This window comes from Aedes albopictus, chromosome 3 (genome assembly GCF_035046485.1).
Source record: "Aedes albopictus strain Foshan chromosome 3, AalbF5, whole genome shotgun sequence".
NCBI lineage: Eukaryota > Metazoa > Arthropoda > Insecta > Diptera > Culicidae > Aedes > Aedes albopictus.
This window is the reverse complement of record NC_085138.1, coordinates 313,546,000-313,566,756: the sequence shown is the minus strand read 5'-3', so window position 1 is coordinate 313,566,756 and position 20,757 is coordinate 313,546,000. Positions and strand designations below refer to the sequence as shown.

General features: G+C 38.1%; 1 protein-coding gene across 4 annotated transcripts; it reads right to left on the bottom strand.

Annotated features, from left to right (window-relative positions):
• Window positions 1–2,610: 2,610 nt before the first annotated feature.
• Window positions 2,611–19,253, bottom strand: LOC109433004 (guanylate kinase). Of its 4 annotated transcripts, none has more exons than XM_029865612.2 (4): window positions 19,053–19,253; window positions 12,898–13,174; window positions 12,611–12,837; window positions 2,611–3,299 (listed from the first exon to the last, which is right to left on the bottom strand). In XM_029865612.2, the coding sequence occupies exons 1-4, from the start codon at window positions 19,171–19,173 to the stop codon at window positions 3,145–3,147; spliced, it is 780 nt and encodes a 259-aa protein (XP_029721472.2). In that variant the 5' UTR covers window positions 19,174–19,253; the 3' UTR covers window positions 2,611–3,144. The 4 variants fall into 4 exon arrangements, with proteins under 4 accessions (XP_029721472.2, XP_062698492.1, XP_062698493.1 ...); XM_062842508.1 differs by lacking the exon at window positions 19,053–19,253 and adding an exon at window positions 18,569–19,031; XM_062842509.1 differs by lacking the exon at window positions 19,053–19,253 and adding an exon at window positions 14,187–14,318.
• Window positions 19,254–20,757: the final 1,504 nt, after the last annotated feature.

Here is a 20,757-nt window from a genome sequence, read left to right as displayed (position 1 = left end):
GATATTATGAAATTACTAAATGAATTCCGCTTTAAGTTTTCCTACGAAGTAGGTTCAAAATTCTCCAGGAATCCGTTCAAAATCTCCTGTTAAGAAGTTCGTGATAAAAAGTTGTCAATTCTTTTCAATTCTTTTCTCCAAACTTCTCTCTATCGGAATTTCACCCAAAAAGAGACCCCAAAATTTTTAAGAATTCGTCGACCAGATTATAAGAAAATTACCTTAGAAAACTGTCTGGAAAAATGATGCCCAGAGATTTCTAGGCCCGCACGTAAGGGTGTATCCAGGAGCTCCTTTTGTAACTGTTCCGAGAATTTAGGGACACCTAAACCAAATATTCCCAATTGAAACTGTTTCAAAAATTTGGATGAAATTCATTTTATCAGCTTCCTAGAAAAAAAAAATCATAAGTTCAATTCAAAAGTTCATTTCAGCATTCATAATCACAAATTTCTTCAAGAGGTGTTCAACAGATTGCTACCGGGAGTTGATGAAAATTGAGGTAAAGAATTCCTGTAGTTCATATTTCAGGCCAAACACTTCAATAGGTCCTATCTGCATTTGAGAGGCTCTCTTTGTTCACTTTCTCTTTCCATTATTGCAATGCAATGGTACACTTTTCAACTATTTTTGCAGTACAAATCAAAAGACGATTGTTTTGACCATCGTTCAATGCAAGGAGACAATCATAATACAAATAAACAGCTGAGATATTAACGAAAGAGAGGGAAACCAAAGAGAGCCTCTCTTCCGCAGATAGGACCTTTAGACATGTTTGGCGTGATTTCTTCGTCATTCAGTAATTACATAACAGATTACTTTTCTACTAGAAAGTCAAGTGAAAAATCCCTTTCATTCGATAGTCTTCGTTACAATTTTTCCCGTGTTTTCCAAAACTTTTTTTTAGATTTTGCATGGATCACTCCTGATATTCCACATCGAATACCATCAGAAATTTCTTTAAAAGTTTTTGAACCGAAATGTTATCTCGTGAGGCAAACACAATGATACGCTATGCCCAGGGCGATCCATAGCCTTAACCTCAAGGCTAACTAAAGACCCGTGTGTTGTTATAGAGATGTTGAAGAGATCGCCACACGATTATCAATAATCTTTATCATTAAGATTGTCAGCCCTCGGCCTGTTCATCTCATTGATAAATTGAACAATGAATCTTCTAGAAGATTTACCAATTACCAAATTTGCTTAAACTTCAACTTAAGCTATCCAAAGATTTCTCTGTAAATTCACAGGTATCAGCACAAATTTCTCAGAAATGCCAGCGAGAAGTTTGTGTAATTTTGCTCAATAGTCTCCTAGATATGACTTGAAAATCAAGTCCGTAAAAACATCCGTCTGAAATTACAGCAGAAGAGATCTGTTCAAACCGTTGCTAAACTAAAGTTTCGTTATTCTATGCAGGGGTACCTCACGGGATTCTTTCCAAAGGCTTCTTCCGTTATGCTTCCAGAGTTTCTCGCTGGATTGCTTTCGGGGTTCCGCACAAAGTTTATCCAAAGTTCACTCTTAGTGGTTTTCTGTGATGGCTCTCAACCGGTTTTCCCGTTTTTTTGTCATACTTCTGCAGATTTTTTTTCCAGATTTTTTTCCAGATATTTTTCCGGGATTTATCTTGGCGTTTCTCCTGGGATTTCCCTTCGAGATTTTCAGATTTCCTTCTGGAAATCCCCTTATATTTCATCCTGTGATTAGTCCTGAGATATCCCAATTTCTCTCAGGATTACTTCTGAACTTCCTCTCGAGATATCTCCAATAGGTCTTCCCGAAGTTTCTTGTCCGGTTTAACCTGGATTCCTTTCGATATTTCTCCAAAAATTTATTACAAGGAATTTCGAAAGTTATCGCAGAAGGTATTCCGAGTAAAACTTGTGAAAAAATCAATGTAAGAACTCTGGGAGAAACTATTATAGAAATCTAGAAAGGAACACCTGGAATTCCAAAAATTCTACCAACATATATCTCATCAAATCGTTACTAGACAAAAGTTGCAATTTTCCAACTCAAGCATTAAGTTATGATTCCTTCTTTCTTCAAACTTCACTCATGAAAGGGCTACCTACGTCCCGGGCCGTTGTTGTCTGACTGTCGTGGCAAATCACATCGCAAAACAAGCGCACATCATTTACAGAAATCATCCACCATCATCGCACTCTCGAGGTAGGTGGTCGGTAATCAGCGTTTAGCGGGCTGTATGCAAATTGAATGGTTGGTTATTGGTACAAATAGGGGGGCTTCGGGTTAGCAATTTCACCGACTCAGTCGGTCGAGCGGCGGAAGTACATATTAAAGTTATTTCAGGATCATCATCAGCGCGGTTGCATCTTGGGAGGTGCATCCGCGTGGACTGCTGCTACGCGCACACGTGAAATGCTATTAATATAAATGCCAGTTAGCACAAAACCGTAGGAAAATTCGCACTTCAACACTCGGCATATCGCTTGCCGCGCACACTATTATTATAAAGCTGATGTTAGAGTGTTAGGTAAGGGAGGAGAAAAGTGTTTCAATTGTGACGCCAAAAAAAAAATAAAAGAAGGAAAACTCAAATGGAATGTGAAGATTTTGGAAATAAAAAAGGAAACTCACTGATGTTGCTGCCTTATCGATTGAAACTATAAATTCGTTCGAATTTCTTTGCTCTAAACACTTATTCTAATCGATCTCCTTCTAACTCGGAGACCGCTCTCTGTCTAATATCAAAGCCTAATCATCATATTGATCAAATGGTAGTATTACTGTGTCGACCTTACGGAAGTGAAATTCAGTGAAACTAGATACTTAGCACCATGGTTGAGTTATTCCTTAGGAGTCTACCCCGTTTGGCATAACACAACCGTACGGGGCAGACCCTTCCATAGTAGTTACAATATATCTATTACAAAAAGTGGAATGATTCACGTTAGAAATACAATCAAGTTAAGGTACTGTCTAGGGTACTGCTTTCAACACCGGTAGGAAAATGGTAATCTACTTTCTTTGCGTGTGTAAGTGTAAGTTTGGGATTAGTAAAGACGGGTTCGACGTTCCGGTTTCTGGCGGATCCTGCCGACAGCGAGCGGGGGATAAATGCACTCAACAATCATCAAACAGCGGGGTCAGGTAAAAAACAAGGGGAGGGGCGGTTTAGTCTTCATTCATGGCCACACGGGTCAAACTGACGTTGATACCTTGGTTCTGTTGGGTTTCCAGCTCCCGGACGATAAAGTCCCGCAGGGCCGCGTACGCTTGCTTCAGGTTGCTGTTGTGGACCACGATGTCGAAGTTGCCCGGAGTGGAACCTGTGGGAGAATGAGAAGTTGGTTTTGATTAGATAACTGGCGTTGTCCAGAAAGGGTCCATCCCACCCCTTTCCCTTTGTAGACTTTTGTCCTTACATATTTTTTTAATTTGTATCGTTCGTAGAATTTAATAAGACCTTGTTTAGTAATTATCTAGAAAATCTACCCAGAATTCGTTCCAAAATTCATCTCTAACTTTCTCCCGAAATTCTAACCAATATTCTTCATTGAATCCCATCCAAGATTCCTGCTTGAGTTTCTATCGCGTTTCTATTATTTTCATTTTTTTTCGTTTATTTTTCCTGAACTTTTCCAGGAGTTTTTTTTTATTCTATCCTGAGGATTTTCCAGATTTACTCCAAGAGTTCATTCAGCGATTTTCCTTCAGGAATTTCTGAGAATTGTTCCTAAAAGGTCAGCAGAGTTTTTTGCAGGAGTTTTTCACGGGGTCTCTATGAGAGTTTGTCCCGAAATTTCTTTCAGAGGCTTTCTCGATTTGCTTCCAAAATTTTATGCTGAATTACTTCCGGAGATCCTCACCAAATTTATTCAAAGTTCATTGTTAATGGTTATCCGGAATGGGTTTTCAACTGGAATCTTTCCGATATTTCTCCAGAAACTTTCTTGAGGAATCGACTGTTGATGTCATGTTTTGAGGTTATGGCTTTCAGTATTGGAAGAATAACTTAAAAACGGATTGCTAAGTTTTCATCCGGATGAAAACTTAAGGCTTTTTACGGCATTAGAACATGGGGTCCATGGCCAAGCTAAGGTGTTCCAAGGGATTGAGAGTAAAATGGTTCCCACTCGCAGATATTGGCGAAGAATATAATGAACCAAGTCTACAAAAACTCTCCTCATAACTATCATATTTTTAACTCGTAATGGGTATTCACAAGCGCCCTACAAGGAATTTTTAATGAATTCGCTAAAAAATCTTAGAAAAAATTTTAATAATATGTCTTAGCCTTGCCTAATACAGAGATGGAATTTCTCACTGCTTCAAAAATCGGTTGACCTGTAAATTTAAAGACAACGTATTTATTACTTTCAAAGGATCTTTGCCTGTATTAACAACAGCGCTTGGAGGGAATTTATCAAAAATATTGGCAATAATATGCCAAAGTTCTGGAAATGAAGCTTCCAAGTGTCTTGCTAGGATTTTTTCAGTAAAGTCTTAGGAAAACGTCTATTGAAAATCATACAGGGGTCATCAGAAGACGTTACCGAGTTTCTCATTGTGATTCCTTGAAAACAAAATGCCACTAATTTAGAATGAATTTTACTGTGAAACTTTTCAGGATTTCACTCAGCATTCATAAAGATCTTGTTTGATTGTTGCTACGAAAAATTCGAGTTTTTTTTTTGAGAAATTAAATTTTTTTTTTTTCACCAATAATAAACATGTGCACCACGGAGCGATGTATTTCCAAAAAGTGCACCGCGATTCAAAAGGTCTGAAAACCCCTGGAGGAAATCTAACCAGAATTAGATCCGAAATACCTCTATGAACGTTGACTTTGGAATTTTCGGCTCTCAGTCTAATAAATTGCGTTGATTACTCTTCTATCATCGCCGACGTTTCGGTCCGGCTATTGGACCATCTTCAGGGCCTAATTATTTATTGAAATTGACACAAATTAACATCAAACATTTAAAATAACATTACACAACCTCACTCGATACAAAAATCAACAGGTCAAACAAATTTTGCAAACTTGGTCCAATAGCCGGACCGAAACGCCGGCGATGATAGAAGAGTAATCAACGCAATTTATTAGACTGAGAAAAAGTGAGTTTGTGTAATGTTATTTAAAATGTTTGATGTTAATTTGTGTCAATTTCAATAAATAATTAGGCCCTGAAGATGGTCCAATAGCCGGGCCGAAACGTCGGCGATGATAGAAGAGTAAACAAAACAATTTATTAGACTGAGAAAATGAAAGTTTGCAAAATTTGTGTGACCTGTTGATTTGTGTATCGAGTGAGTTTGTGTAATGTTATTTTAAATGTTTGATGTTAATTTTTGTCAATTTCAAAAAATAATTAGGCCCTGAAGATGGTCCAATAGCCGGACCGAAACGTCGGCCATGATAGAAGAGTGATCAACGCAATTTATTAGACTGAGAAACCAAAATCAACGATCATCCAATCGAAACTTGTAATCCAACAACATGGCGGAAATACCTCTATGAATTTCTTCCGGAATTCTATACAATATTCTTCCATGAATCTGGGATTCCTCCTTGAATTTCTATCGCGTTTCTACCCTATTCTCCTTCACTTTTTTATATCTTCTTACATAAATTTTCCCACGATATCTCTCGGAGTTTTTCCTGGAATTTACCAAAGGTTTCTTCCTTGATTTTATGTTTCTGAATTTCTCAATGAGTTTTTTTAACCAAGATTCTATCCTGAGGATTTTCCGGATTTACTGCAAGAGTTCCTTCCGCGATTTTTCTTTCTGGGATTTCTGAGAATTACTGCTTAATGGCTTAGGGAGTTTCTCCCAAGATTTTTGCAGGAGTTTTTCACAGAGGCTTTCTCGATCTGCTTCCAGAATTTTATGCTGAATTACTTCCGCAGATCCTCACCAAATTTATTAAAAGTTCATTCTAACCAATCTAACCATTAATCCAGGTTGGCTTTTCAACAGTCTCTGCATTTTTTCCGGTGTGTTTCTGAAATGTATTAATTTTTCTCATGATTTCTTCCGAAGTTCCACTCGAAATTTGCATAATATCTCTTCCCGGAGTTTCTTCTAAGATTTGACTTGGATTCTTCCCGATATTTTTCTACAAATTTCTTATATTTTCTTCGGACATTCTGGAGGTTATCCCACGAGGTATTCCGAGAAAAACTCCCGGATAAATCAATGCGAGAATTCCAAGAGAAACTAATCCTGGGAAAATCTCTCAAAACTAATAGCAGCAGGATCACTGAAAGAAGTCCCAAAAAAAAAACACCACGAAGAAACGCTAGGAAAAATCTCTGAGAGAAAAGAAATAGGGTATGTGTGCCATCAGTAATCTCACGCTCCCATATTCATCCTATTCGAAAACAAGCGATTACGGCACCGATTGATTCCGTTTTTTGTGTTTACATGGGTGCTCACTTCTAACAAAAAATACAAAAATAAGAAACAAAACAAACAGCGTTCCAATCCCTTGTTTTTCGTAGGATGAAAATGGGAGCCACCTGCTTAATAAGGGAACCAATACCCTATAAGAGAAATATCAACAAAAGCTCCTGCAGAACTCCCAAACAGGAACTCCGGAATCTTTGGCAGTAAGTTCAGGATAAATCCTGAAAAACTCTGAGAGACATGCTGAGAGAAACTCCGAGAGTAATTTCGTGTGAAACTTCTACAGAAATCCTGTGAGCACATTTAAGAAACATCCTGTGATAAACTCCTGTAGAAACTATAAAAAGAAGCTCATGAGAATTTCTTGAAGAAATTACAGGAAGAACACCGAAGGGAATCCAGTGAGGCGCTCCGGGAGCAATGCAGGGGAAACCTTAAGAAACCCTGGAGAAACTCCTGCTGAAAATTCGAGAGTAACTAACGAAGATCAAAAATGAATAGCTGCATGGCAAAATTTGTTATTGGTTTGTTGGGAATAAGACCTAAAAAAACAAAAACAATAACTGACTTTGTACCGGAAAATAACTCAATAATACAGTGTATCAAACAATTGTCCGTACAGCAATTTTTTTGTCAAAATAATTTTTCATTCAAATGTTATTAACTTTTATATGCGTCAATCAGAAACGCTGAAATTTTGACCAATGATGAATCATATATTAATGCTCCATTAGTAAAACTTTGAGCGAGATCGAATAAGCTTTCTGAAAGTTATAGAACTTTTAGTAAAACTTATAAAATTTTTGAACACATTTTTAAAACATTGTATCTCAATATGTACTCGATGAAATTTTTTCATTTTTTTGTGTTACATCTTATACCTAAGGCTTTCATATGCAGCCATGTTTGGGGTTTTATATTCACTACAAAAAATATGAAAAATGTGCGTATGTAGTTGACGATGTTTTAAAATTTACCATATTTTGCACATATAATCTGCCAAACGTTTTCCACCAATAAAAGTACATTAACTGAACGAAAAATCCATAGGACCTACTCTTCATATGTAGTTTAGTAAGTCCTGTATAAAAATATATCATTAAGAGAGCTTAGAAAAGTTGAAAACACTTGGCACTTTTATTGATCAAAATATGATAAATTTTCAAATGACACTCTGAACATATACAGATTTTTCATATTTTTTGTAGTGAATATAAAACCTTAAACGAAGCTGCATATGAAAGCCTTAGGTATAAGCTGTAACATGAAAAACATTGAAAAAGTTTCATCAAGTACATATTGAGATATAATGTTTTAAAAATGTATTCAAAAGTTTTATAAGTTTTACTAAAAGTTCTATAACTTCCAGAAAACTTATTCGATCTCGCTCAAAATTTTATCAATAGAGCTTTAATATATGGGTTATAATTGGTCAAAATTTCAGCGTTTTTGATTGACGTATAAAAAAGTTATAATCATTTAAATGAAAAATTATTTTGACCAAAAAATTGCTGTACGGACAATTGTTTGATACACTGTAACTAATTTAATCCTTATAAGAAAAAACCAAAGACAAAATATTTCAAAATGTGGAATAACTGAATAAGTTATTATCGAGTTATTGAGAACAAAATAACTACAAAACCAGTTATTTCAAAAAAGATCATCATAAATATAAATTTTGTTCTTATGATTGGAAAAAAATGTATTGTAAGTTCAGAAATGTTTAATCCTTGGTTTGATCTTATAATAACAAAGTTAGTTATTATTTACTTTTTCTGGCACAAAGTGAGTTATTGTTTTTTTGTTCTTTAAGTTCTTATTCCTAACAAACCAATAACAAAATTTCCTCTTCATCAATATTCCATTTAAAACAAAATAAATACTAAATAACCCATTAATAACAAAATAAGTTATGATTGCAAAATATGCCATTGGGATGTTATTTTACTTAGGATGGTCAGAAGAACATAACGTAGAAATAACCAATTTTGCGATGTGAGTTATTTTGTGTTATTCATAATATGATGGCACAATTTGTTATTATTTTTTCCTGGGTTTGCTCTTTGCCTTTACTGGGTAAGGAAGAGCTCCCGAGGAAACTTGTGCCGGAAGGAATGGCGAACAAATCTTTCAAAAGAAATCCGAAGAAAAACTTTGAGTGAGAGGAATTCCACGACAACATCTGTGAAATATTCTGAAAGAAACTCCTGTAGAAGTGCCAGGATAAATTCTACGATTTTTTTTGGGTAATACCAGGGCTGGTGGCAAAACCTGATGGTCAAAATAGTTAATTTAGTGACCAATTTCTTGAAAATAGTGACCAAATAGTGACTTACAGAAAGCAAAAAAGTAACTAAATAGTGACTTTACGCACAAAAAAAAGTATAAGTGACTAAAAATTGATTCAGCAAACCCTGGAGTACCGCATAATGAACATGTTCAAGACTTTCACGCTCATTCCAAAAATTGTACAAAACTGCATGTATAGGGTGATTTAGGTAATTTGGACAGACGCGTATATATTTTGGACACTTCCATTAGATTTTGCCGTAAATGTCCAAAATATATACGCGTAACGCTCTGTCCAAAATACCTGAATTCCCCTATTTAATTTTCTAGCATATTTGTGCAAAACTAGATGTAATGACCAACATTAACTCTTTAGTCGGTACCGCTAGAAACCCTTTGGGACACATAGATGGAATTTCTGGGAATATTCTTGATGAAGTTTTCAGAGGAAATAGATATCTATGAGTGTTTTTTGGCCATACCCTGTTTTATGAAGAAATTCTTGGCGTTTTTATCTGAGGAAGAAACACTCAGAGGTTTATTAAATGAGTTTTCAAGGACATAATTGCATCTTCGTAATTGTAGACAGATTTCAGGTGAACATCTTGGAAGGATTTCAAATTTCTGGAAAAAAATGTGTCTAGAATGAAAATAGAAATATTTATCGCAATTTTCATTATACGTGACGGTTTGTCCTTGGAAATGGCGATGCTTCGAATGTGGAATTTCTTATAAAATTCTTATAAACATGGTTGGTGAAACTTATGTAGAAAACATATGCATAGAAAATGTGTGAGTAAATGTTAGTAAGAATTTCTCAAGTATGATTTCAAGAATCCTCTCAAAATAAAAAAAAATGTGGAAACCAATAACAGAAAATAATAATGTGATTTTGGAGGAATTCCTGAAGTATTTTTTTTCTCGGCAAACCCCTTTCGAACATTTCTGAAGAACTACAGGGAGAAAACCAACGATCATTCTATCATACTTAATATACAATGCAATGTTGGATTAACTTGTAGCAGAATTCCATATTTCTCTAAAATATCTCATTTTAGGAAGTCTGTGATGAAATTCCCAAAAGATTTACAGGTCTCATTTATTTTCTGGCGTATTATTCGTGGCATTAAGGGAGAAGTTGTTGGGTTTATTGTTGACTAGATTAATTTTCATTTTAAATAAGCTTCATAAATGCACAATCTGTCAGCATGAAATTTGCACATTAGGAAGCAATTTCTGATCCCAAAAGTTATGTTTTTTTTTCTTTTCTCAGATGTGAACGGATACAACAGAAAATATATTGGTTCGGTTGCACCTGCAGCAGCATAGCCATGTTCTCGACTGATTATTAGGTTTATCTTAGCAAAAACAAAGTAATTTGTAAGACTTTCTCAATCATTCTCTACGGATGATCTTGCAAGAAATGCATACAGAAATGATTACATATATATTACAGGAACGTAATGCATGCTCACTGAAAATTTTAACGAAAACTTCGCCAAGAGTTTTAGCAAAAGTTTTAAAAATGCCCAAGGAATATTGCCAGTAACTTTCTTTAAAAAACAACTTTAGTTTTCATTATTGTCGAAATATCTATCGAAATGTTAGTATAGTCGCATGAATCACACGCAAAAATGACAACATTTTGTTGTCTCCAGTAACACAAAACTTGCTTTTCACTATTTTAAACATCAACTCTTATTTTACTCCCTGGCTAGATTTCAGGAGATTGGAAATAGTTGAAAATAGTGACTTTTTTAACAGAAAAAGTGACTTTAGTTGAAAAGTCTTGAAAATAGTGACTTTATAATGACTTACAGGAAAATAGTGACCAAGTCACTAAATAGTGACTCGCTACCAGGCCTGTAATACGCATGAAGAAGTTTTGGAAACTCCCGTGAGGGGCGCTGGAAGCAATACTTGGAAAACCTTTGGATGTAATTTCGCAGGATCTCCGTCATAAACTTCAGGAGCTATCAATCAGTTCTCGATTCCAGAAGGAATCGGTTCTCGATTCCAGGAGGAATCGGTTCTCGATTCCAGGAGGAATCGGTTCTCGATTCCAGGAGGAATCGGTTCTCGTTTCCAGGAGGAATCGGTTCTCGTTTCCAGGAGGAATCGGTTCTCGTTTCCAGGAGGAATCGGTTCTCGATTCCAGGAGGAATCGGTTCTCGATTCCAGGAGGAATCGGTTCTCGTTTCCAGGAGGAATCGGTCCTCGATTCCAGGAGGAATCGGTCCTCGATTCCAGGAGGAATCGGTCCTCGATTGCTGGAATCGGTTCTCGATTCCAGGAGGAATCGGTTCTCGATTCCAGGAGGAATCGGTTCTCGATTCCAGGAGGAATCGGTTCTCGATTCCAGGAGGAATCGGTTCTCGATTCCAGGAGGAATCGGTTCTCGATTCCAGGAGGAATCGGTTATCGATTCCAGGAGGAATCGGTTCTCGATTCCAGGAGGAATCGGTTCTCGATTCCAGGAGGAATCGGTTCTCGATTCCAGGAGGAATCGGTTCTCGATTCCAGGAGGAATCGGTTTTCGATTCCAGGAGAAATCGGTTCTCGATTCCAGGAGAAATCGGTTCTTGTTTTTCAGCGTGATCCGTTTTTCGTACCCTGCTCAGGAACAATCAATCGGAATTCTCAAATCCTTGGAGATTCTTAAGCAAGAATCGATTCTAGATTCCAGGATGAATTGATTTTCGATTCCAGGAGAAATTGATTTTCGATTACAGAAGAAATTGTTTCCAGGAGGAATCGGTTTTCAATTCCAGGAGAAATCGGTTATCGATTCCGGAATTAATCGGTTTTCGATTCCAGGAGAAATTTGTTCTCGGTTCCAGGAGGAATCGGTTTTTGGTTCCAGGAGGAATTGGTCTTCGATTCCAGGAAGAATCGGTTCTCGATTCCAAGTGGAATCGGTTCTTGATTCCAGGAGGAATCGGTTCTCGATTCCAGGAGGAATCGGTTTTTGATTCCAGGACGAATCGGTTCTTAACTCCAGGAGGAATCGGTTCATAATTCCAGGAGGAATTAGTTCTCAATTCCAGAAGGAATCGGTTCTCGATTCCAGGTCGAATCGGTTCTCGATTCCAGGAGGAATCGGTTCTTGATTCCAAGAGAAATCGGCTCCCGATTCCAGGACGAATCGGTTCTCAATTCCAAAACGAATCGGTTCTCGCTTCCAGGACGAATCGATATTCGATTCCAGGAGGAATCGATTCTCGATTCCAGGAGAAATGGGTTCTTGATTCCAAGAGAAATCGGTTCCCGATTCCAGGAGAAACAGATTCTCGATTCCAGGGGGAATCGGTTCTTTATTCCAAGAGAAATCGATTCTCGATTCCAGGACGAATCGGTTTTCGATTCCAGGACGAACCGGTTCTCGATTCCAGGAGGAACCGGTTCTTGATTCCAAGAGATATCGGTTCCCGATTCCAGGAGATATCGGTTATATATTCCAGGAGGAATCGGTTCTCGATTCCAGAAGAATATGACTCTTGAATCTCGAGGAATCGATTCGTGATTCTAGGATGAACTGGTTCTCAATTTCAGCAGGAGTCGGTTCTCGATTCCAGGAGGAATCGGTTCTCGATTCCAGGAGGAATCGGTTCTGGATTTCACGAGAGGCTTGAGCAAAAGTTATTGCAAATTAACCTAATTTTTCGAAATACAGGAAAAAAATGTAAATCAATAGTGTTTTGATTGTTTATCAATAGTTTTACCCTTGGAACAAGTAGTTGTCAGTTGGGTTTACCTAATAAGATTACAAACATATTCTATAAACTATTGAATCATATTCCGTTCCCTCTAAATAGTAAGTCTCTGGTATTGAAATTGAATTTTCTCCGTAAGTTAATAACCATTTCTCATCCTGATTTATGAGCCCATCCACAACACGTTTGATCCCATTCCTCAATCATCACCATGCACTTACCGTACTCAATCTCGACCCGTGCCGTGTTGAGACGCTTCTGTAAGCTCTCCTCGGTTTCGGTCTGACGTCCGCGAAGTCTACGCTCCAGCTCAGCAATCGAAGGAGGATTAACGAACACCAACAGCGGATTTAACCGGTCGGAATTGCGCACTTGTTTTACTCCCTCGATTTCGATGTCCAGCACGCACACTTTGCCTTGTTGTTGCACATTTTCCACCGCTTGTTTGCTGAAAATTCAAATGGTTAAGGATTTCACCAATCATAAACATCACGAATTCATGAATTACCTTGTACCGTACATGTTCCCACTGAAAACGGCAGTTTCGATGAACTCTCCGTTCTCAATAGCCGCTTGCATCTCCTCCACCGAGACAAAGTGATAGTGAACGCCATCCTCCTCTCCAGGTCTGGGTTTCCGAGTGGTGTGCGACACGCTGAACCCGAACGTTTCTGGAAACTCTTTGAACAGCTTCTTCAGCAGGGTGCTCTTTCCGGACCCGGACGGGCCGCAGATTACGAGCGGACGTGGACCTTGCTTAACCATTCCGGAAAGTTGCGAAAATGCTTTCGAGGGTGAAACGAAATACCGTATGAGTCTTTCAAAGTTTTCCGCTACTGGTGACTTGGGCCAACACTTAGCAATTACACCAAAGAAACACCGATCAAACGTCCGAACTGAAGCACCATTAGTTGTGAAATAAACTACTCTAGCTAATGAAAGCATGCAAATAGCTGTCGTTCTCGAAGAGTACACTTAAGGAAACGAAGAAAAGCACTTCCCAACACGCAATTTCACTGCAGTACGGTTTGTCCTTTGCCAGATCGTGCGACCACACGTCAATCACCCAAATGAATATCGAAGTGCAGGAAAACGTCCAATTATGTCTTATTTACCCGTACACCTTCTCGTCTCAATTGTACGATACCGAATGACTAACGTATTTTTCCACCCCTGCACTTAGAACACTCTTCCAAGTTTTCACTGCCTTTTAATGCCATAAACAGGTCAAATTCCTCCGAATGACGACGTACTCGCGCGAGTTAAAAATATCCTCCTCGCTGTGTGGAAGGAAAAAACTAGACCACGTTGCCAGGGGCTCTGGGCGCTGGGTAGGTAAGCTTCCGGCTCTCTCAGGGACCGGCTTCAACGAGTGCTGCGGACAGACTGACTGGCAGGGACCGAAATGGTGATACCTTGCGCGACAGATTTAGCCAATTCGGCCGAAGTGAAGGCGGCACGAGTCGGCGCAATGAAGGCAGTCGAAGAGCTGCGCCGACTCGACGAAAGTCCGCTGAACGGAACAGAAGAGCGATCCATGCGGTTGGAAATGACGCTTCAACTTTTCCTAAGATGCACCATGTTGGAGTGCAGTCATGTTAGATTGAAGGGATGCATTTATGAGATTTATACAGGTTAGGGTTAGTTGTGGAATTACAACGCAATGGAATAAGAAGATGAGCCCAAGTAACAATTGGACAGCGTTTTTGCATTTGAGGAAATTTATAATGGTTTTATCGATGTATCGAACATGCTAAAATGCTTACATGAAACATTGAACAATGCTACTTTCCCAACCTTTTCTAGACAAACTGAATAGCCATTATTTTGTGATTTTCATGAAAAGTTTAATAAGGCTTTCAAAACTTGCTATAAACCGTGTTAAAGTACACAATAGTATGATTTTATCAACGCCGTGACAAAAGCATCTTTAACACCCGTGGTTATCACAAAAGCTACGTTTAAACTTATAATTTCACTTGATAGCTCTTCCCAAACACACAGACTACTCACAATTTTGAATTGATATAAAACGCCACTTCGATTTATTTCTTGGCACTTCACAATACACTAAGCGATTTTATCAGTAAGCAAGCTGAATTCAAGTGGTAAATTAAGAAAATATCGCCATCAGTCAGAAGACTGATATCAGGATGAATTTTTATTTTACATCACGCTTCAGCTGTCAAACTTCGATGGTTTTCTGATATAATTTTTTCTATGAATTTTTAGGATTTTTCGAGATTTCCGCAAAGTTGTTCTTTGTGATGGAATACACCTCCTTCTCCTTTTTTCGTACTAGAATCCAAGTGGAACAGCGCCTGCATCTCAACATCTGAAAAAGACTCCCTGTAGGAGTTTTTGGTGGAATTCTCTTTATTTTAGAGTAATTGCTGGAATGATTATAATATTCCACCAGAAATTATTACTGTAATATCTCAAGCAATTACATCTAAGATTCCTACATACAAAAAAAACTGCTGTGATTGTTCTAGGCATTTTTTCGAAGTTTCCTGCTGTGATTCCTTCAGTGGTTTCTACGAGGATCCCTACAGAGATTTTTCTCAGTATTTACCCAGTAATTCATGCCGGAAATCCACTTGAGATTCCTTCAGGAATTTTTGCTATGATTACTCAAGGAATGCTTCTGACATTCATTAAGGATTTTCTAAAAAAATCCATAAGGAAGTCTTGTTGGAATTCCTCAACCAATCCCTACTGGTAATCTACAAGGAATTCTCGATGATATTGTTTGAGAAATTCCAGCAAGAATTCCTGAAAAAAAATAGTAGGAATATCTGAAGGAATCCTAGTAAGAATTTCACAGGAATTTTGCGATTTTTACAGGTTTTTTTCAAAGCATTCCTCTACAAATTTCACTTCAAATTTTCCAAAAAATGACTGCTATGTTTAATCCACGAATTCCTCAAGTTGTTCCTCTAATAATACCTCTTGGAATTTATCCAAAAATTCTTCTGGGATTACCTCTAGACGTTCTTGTTGGGATTCATTGAATTATTATTGATAGGATTCATCCAGCAACCCCTACTGTACGGTTTCTCCAGAAATTCACCCGGACATTTTTTTTTTTCAGAAATTCCTTCAGGATTTCTCTTGCGCTTCTTTCAAGAATGTATATAGGGATTGTTTCACGAATTCCTCTTCGTTTTCTTATTGGAAATCCTCTTCAGATTCCGTTGAGAAATTATGTTGAAATTGCTTCAGATTTCTCGAGGATTTCGTGGTGGGAAACCTTTTGGAAGTCTTGCTGGGATTCAAGCATTATATGATGAAAATTATTCAGCAATTCCTGGAGGCTTCTCAAGAGAAAACGTTATAGGTTTCATAGTACGAATCTATTGAATACAGTAAGGACCCGATTTTGTCAGCCCCATTTTGCGACAAACTTGTTGCTCTCGTTATCTTACGGTCAAACCTTAACCAATTCATCCATGTTTAGCATCGAAGTACAGCTAAATGGCACAACATAGAGCAGAGGGATAAATATTTGGAAAAAATGTTAAGATTTTCGAGGAGAGCAAAAAATGTGTCTCCGAAAGTTAGCCTCTTTCGGGTCATTTATGTATTCCTAAAATAGTTAGACTGACACAAATTTTGATTTTGTCTTATGTCAAAAACCAGCCAGATTTCTTTTGAGAGTATGCCTGAGCTTTGAATAAATTCTCCTGTAAAAATCTCTGAAGGAACTCCCTGAGGAATCTCAGAAGCAATCTATATATATAAAAATGAGTTTGAAGTCCCTTTGAGGCAACAAAACTCACGAACGGCTGAACCGATCAGGATGACTCTTGCATGTTTAGATCCGTATTCATGGTGGCTGTGTTTATATGTAAAAAAAAGTTAGGAAAATGAAATAAAAATGTAAGAAAATAGACAAAATACTGATTTTTTTATGAGCTGAGATGAAAATCAACACGATCGAAATGAAACCAATCTAGAGTGCGGTGCTATTTTGAGCTCAACAGTTGTCAAACCACCACAAGACGGCAAGACAAAGTTTGCCGGGACAGCTAGTACTGAATAAAATTTTTTGAACATGAAATAAACTTATGCAGAAAACAGAAGAAGAAATTCTGGGGAAATCTCAGAATGAATTCTTAGAGGAATTACGCAACGAATTCCAGTAGAAAGGAATATCGAAAAGAGTTCGTGGAGGAATCAAAGAAAGAGTTCCTGGTTGAATTCAGAAGAAACCCATGGAGGAATCTGAGAAAGAACTCTTGAATGCATCTTAAAAGGAACTCCTGAAATCCCAAAAGGTACTCTTGGAAAGGTTTTAGATTGAATTCATGGAATAAGCCCGGAAGAAATTCTTGGGGGAATCTCGGAATCAACATCTGAGTGAACTCCGGAAAAAATATCTGAAGGAAGGAATCCTGGTTGGAATTTCTAAAGGAATACCGAAAGGAAGTTCTGGAGAAATCTCAGAAAGGACTTCTGTAGGAATTCCGGATAAAATCCTCTTTGAAACTCCTGAAGGGATGCCCAAGGAAAGTCCTGGTAGAATCTAGGAAAAAAAAACCTGGAAGAAATCCCGACAGAAGTCTGGAAGAACCAATAAATAACCTCCTGGAGGACCTTTAAAAAAAAACTTCCGAAGGAATTCTCAGGAAAAAAAATCGAAAAAATCCTGGATGAATCCTACAAGGAAGAATTCTCAAGACAAGGAATCCCAGAAGGAACTCTGAGAAATGGAGAAATGCAGCTCTTAGAGAAAGCCAAGAATAAACTGCTGGAGAAAAACCAAAAGTAACTCTTGATGGATCTCTCGTAGGAACGATGCTTCACGCTGATTTCTAGGCCAATGCATAGAAGATTTATCAGCAAATCAATCATGCTGTTTTGAACTAATATTTTCGAAAAACCTTCTTGGTGCATATGGTATTTATTTGTTCTGTATTAGGAACATCTACTTCCTGTTCTTCGGCAACAACCGAGCCAGAACTTTGCGTCTTGAGCAATACGAGTCTTGATAGCAGCCATCTGACCATGGCATTCGACAATGCTTCCACATTTCTTATGTTTTTTTTGGGAACATGTTATACCTGATGTCAATATTCTCTTGTAGCAGTTTACATCTAATTACGGTACTTTATTACAAACAAAAACACAAAACTACTCTAGCTAAAAGACATAGTAAAATTGCACCTAATTACTCAATCCATTAGGACAGATAAACGTGACATCATTTGGCACGCGACACCTGGCAAAAGCTAATTCGCAAACAATGATGCATTTCTACTAGCCCCAACAAACGCGCAAGAGAAAAATTATCGTCATCAACTGTGATCTAAATACGACAGATGAGCTGCCCTTCAATGAAACTTTCACTACAGGCAGGCCTCGGTGCTCAGATGGCAAATAAATTTAGAAGGCTGTCGAATCAGACGTCAGTGGCGCCGTTGTTTGCAAGTATATTGCTGCATATCCCAACGCTATTTTTATACATCCGAGTAATGAGCAAATAATTAGATTGATCGGAATTTCGCAATTGGAATTCAGTGAAACTGTAACCGACTTGAGTGAATGAATCGATTTCGTATCGCTCATAAAATTGATTTAAAGCACGAATCCTTTCAGGCATGTGAATGTTCAATTATACCACCCTGAGTGTAACAAAAATCCTCAACAAATCTGGGAGTGCGAAAGATTAGATTGCAATTATTTTGCTATTTTTAGAGATTGTCTCGCGACCAATCATAACATGACTTGCCAAAGAAAGTGTTCAATGATCTACTAATGCACGCGCCCATAAAAAACGGAAGCCAAAAAATATGATACAGGCACGAAACGAATCAAAACAAAAAACACCGAGAACGCGTCCCAATCAAACAGACACGCACCGATATTACACCACTACAGTCACTTCCTGTTGTAGACACCGACATACACACAGGCAATCATCGTTCTGTGGTGAATAACGCCTTCACATATATTCACCATCCACGTTGTGCTGATGTGTATACGGCCCATGCAGTCTACCCTAGCGTATTACTTGTACAACTACAACAACAACAACTACCATACAACAACAATACAGTTTAACCTAAGGTTCGAGATCGGTACATGACTAGCTCAATGTGCTACTCGTAAAATATGTGAAAGAAAGTGTGAACAAAGAAATGCGGTGCGACAAGGCCACACCTCAGCAGACTCACCCTTCGCAATCACGACAGTTAGTGTTAGCATTGTGAATGGAGGATGCGGTGACGGTTCTTTATCACTATTCTCAAAATTTGTGGTTTAGCGCTCGGTCAATGATTGATGTTACCGATTAGGGAGAACGATACGCAGAAAGACAGACACTCACACTCGCGCACGCACTCGCTTTCTTGGTGGGCGGTCACAGGCAGATGTGTCAAGAACAGTGTGCAATTATCTCAATTATTCGTGATGCAAATTGAAGATATTAATGGGGTGTTGCATTAATCCAGGCAGTGAAGATGAATGCGCTACTTGAAGGAAATCCTTGCACTACTGTATGTTAGTAGACGATTGTCCTGTTGGGTCCGGAATTGGTGCGAAGCTTGAGGTAGTTAGTATTTGATGGTCAATGCGACATGGAACTTGGCACGTTTTGAGATTTTTTTCACACGCACTTCACACTAGCACCTATCTCCAGGTAGATATTGATGGGTTTACCTTTGGTAAATGCGCCAGAAAACGATGGTGCACTCTGACTTTCGACGTTAGTTTGACAAATCAAGAGATTACTGGCACTGCAGTTCCGAATGGTGACCCGTTTGAGAATGTTGAGTAACATTAATGGAAAATTCTACGATCGAAATCCCGCTCGCCCGGCTTTCCGGTATCAGTTGTCTGTCGGTACTGAGTGAAGTGAAAAATTTTCCTTCTGCTTTGGTCGGGTTGCGAGAATACGGATGACAGTTTCATATACACCACTCGGTTTAATGTTTTCGGTAGTGGTGAAGTGGGTAACAAAAGTTCACCACCACGGAAGACATGAAAGAAAGACAAATATTAATACTTAAAAGTAATTTGAAAAACTGAGGTTAATACTTAACAATTAATTGGCTTCTTTAGCGGTGTTGAGATAATTCCATATTCTAAATCTGCATGCGAAACTGAGCCGAAATCAAAATTTTCATGAATTTTGGTGCCCGGGAACCTATTTAAAAATCAATTTGAAGTTTGTATGGGAGCGATTTGTCGAATCACCCCTCGTCGCATTTTGTACTGGGTGGAGCTGTCAAACAGTTATTCAGCTGTCAAAAGGTGATTTCAAAAAATCTCTTTGAAATTGATTTTAGGTACCAAAATAAAGGTCTAAAAATCTGAAAAAAATCATAGTGGCTCAGAAAAAGTTGCTCTTTCGTATAAAATCAAAAAATCGATACATTTTTCTTAAATTAAAAACCCAATTGAAGAAAAATAAAATTGATATTTGCGCATTGAAAAAAAAAACTGCACAAAAAGTAAAGAAACTGCTTCATGGTTTAGTCCCTTTACGTTTGTCTAGCTATATTCACCACAAAAAATGCATGCAATATTTCCATACGCTTAAACAATACTACGAATGTAGAGAATTTAGTAGATGCATTATTAAAAGTGAAGAGGGTCAACGCAATTTTTAAAAGAGCTCAGGACCTTTAAAACATAAAGCTTGTTATAATTGAATACTTTGGAGCCAAATAAATTCGCCACTGCTGCCGTAATCTCGCTGGTCGTTTGTTATACTCGGTTTCATCGAAGGGGTCATAAACATTTACCCCTCCAGCCCCAAAGGGTTAACTCGGAAAACGAAAAGCACATGTTCTAACACGCCCAAGTCAGCCACTGAATATTAATCTTTTTAAGGGTATGATTCTCAAACCAACTTACGTGCTATTTCTTAGCGTGCATACTTGCATGCAAAGATGCATTCAAGTTTTATGAAATGATATTGCGGATTACGCAGTAAATTCAGGGGTCCGCGAATCACACGGACGACATTTCCGTTTCGAACAATCCAGATGGAAATTGTATCCAATGATCTCCTGTTCTGTGTTGGTCTAGGCTGTCGTGGAATTTGCGTTGAGTTGAGACCAATCATTACTGTGACTCTACTACTATTAGTCTATGTTACTACTGCCTGGTACATTTTCCGATCTATTCCCTGCAGGAAGGAGCGTTATGTTACGGTAGCTGGCGGCTGTAGATGGTGGCGGAACAAAGAATGATATACTTATATAAGTGGGCGTGTTTAGATCAGATTAAGTAGGGAAGCGGAACCATCTCGGCAGGGGTCCTATTTTGGGCACTTTTCTGCTATAACTCAGCCAATTCTGAACCAATTGACACAATTTTTGGAACGCAATGAGATAAGTGTAGTATCTAGCCGTGTACA

Excerpts from the sequence above, each read along its gene's own strand:
- LOC109433004 (XM_019709390.3), bottom strand. The coding sequence starts at position 13,334 with ATGCTTTCATTAGCTAGAGTAGTTTATTTCACAACTAATGGTGCTTCA. Across the intron at positions 12,838-12,897 it reads GGGAACATGTACGGTACAAG|CAAACAAGCGGTGGAAAATG; the intron begins GTAATTCATGAA and ends TTGAATTTTCAG. Across the intron at positions 3,300-12,610 it reads ACGGGTCGAGATTGAGTACG|GTTCCACTCCGGGCAACTTC; the intron begins GTAAGTGCATGG and ends ATTCTCCCACAG.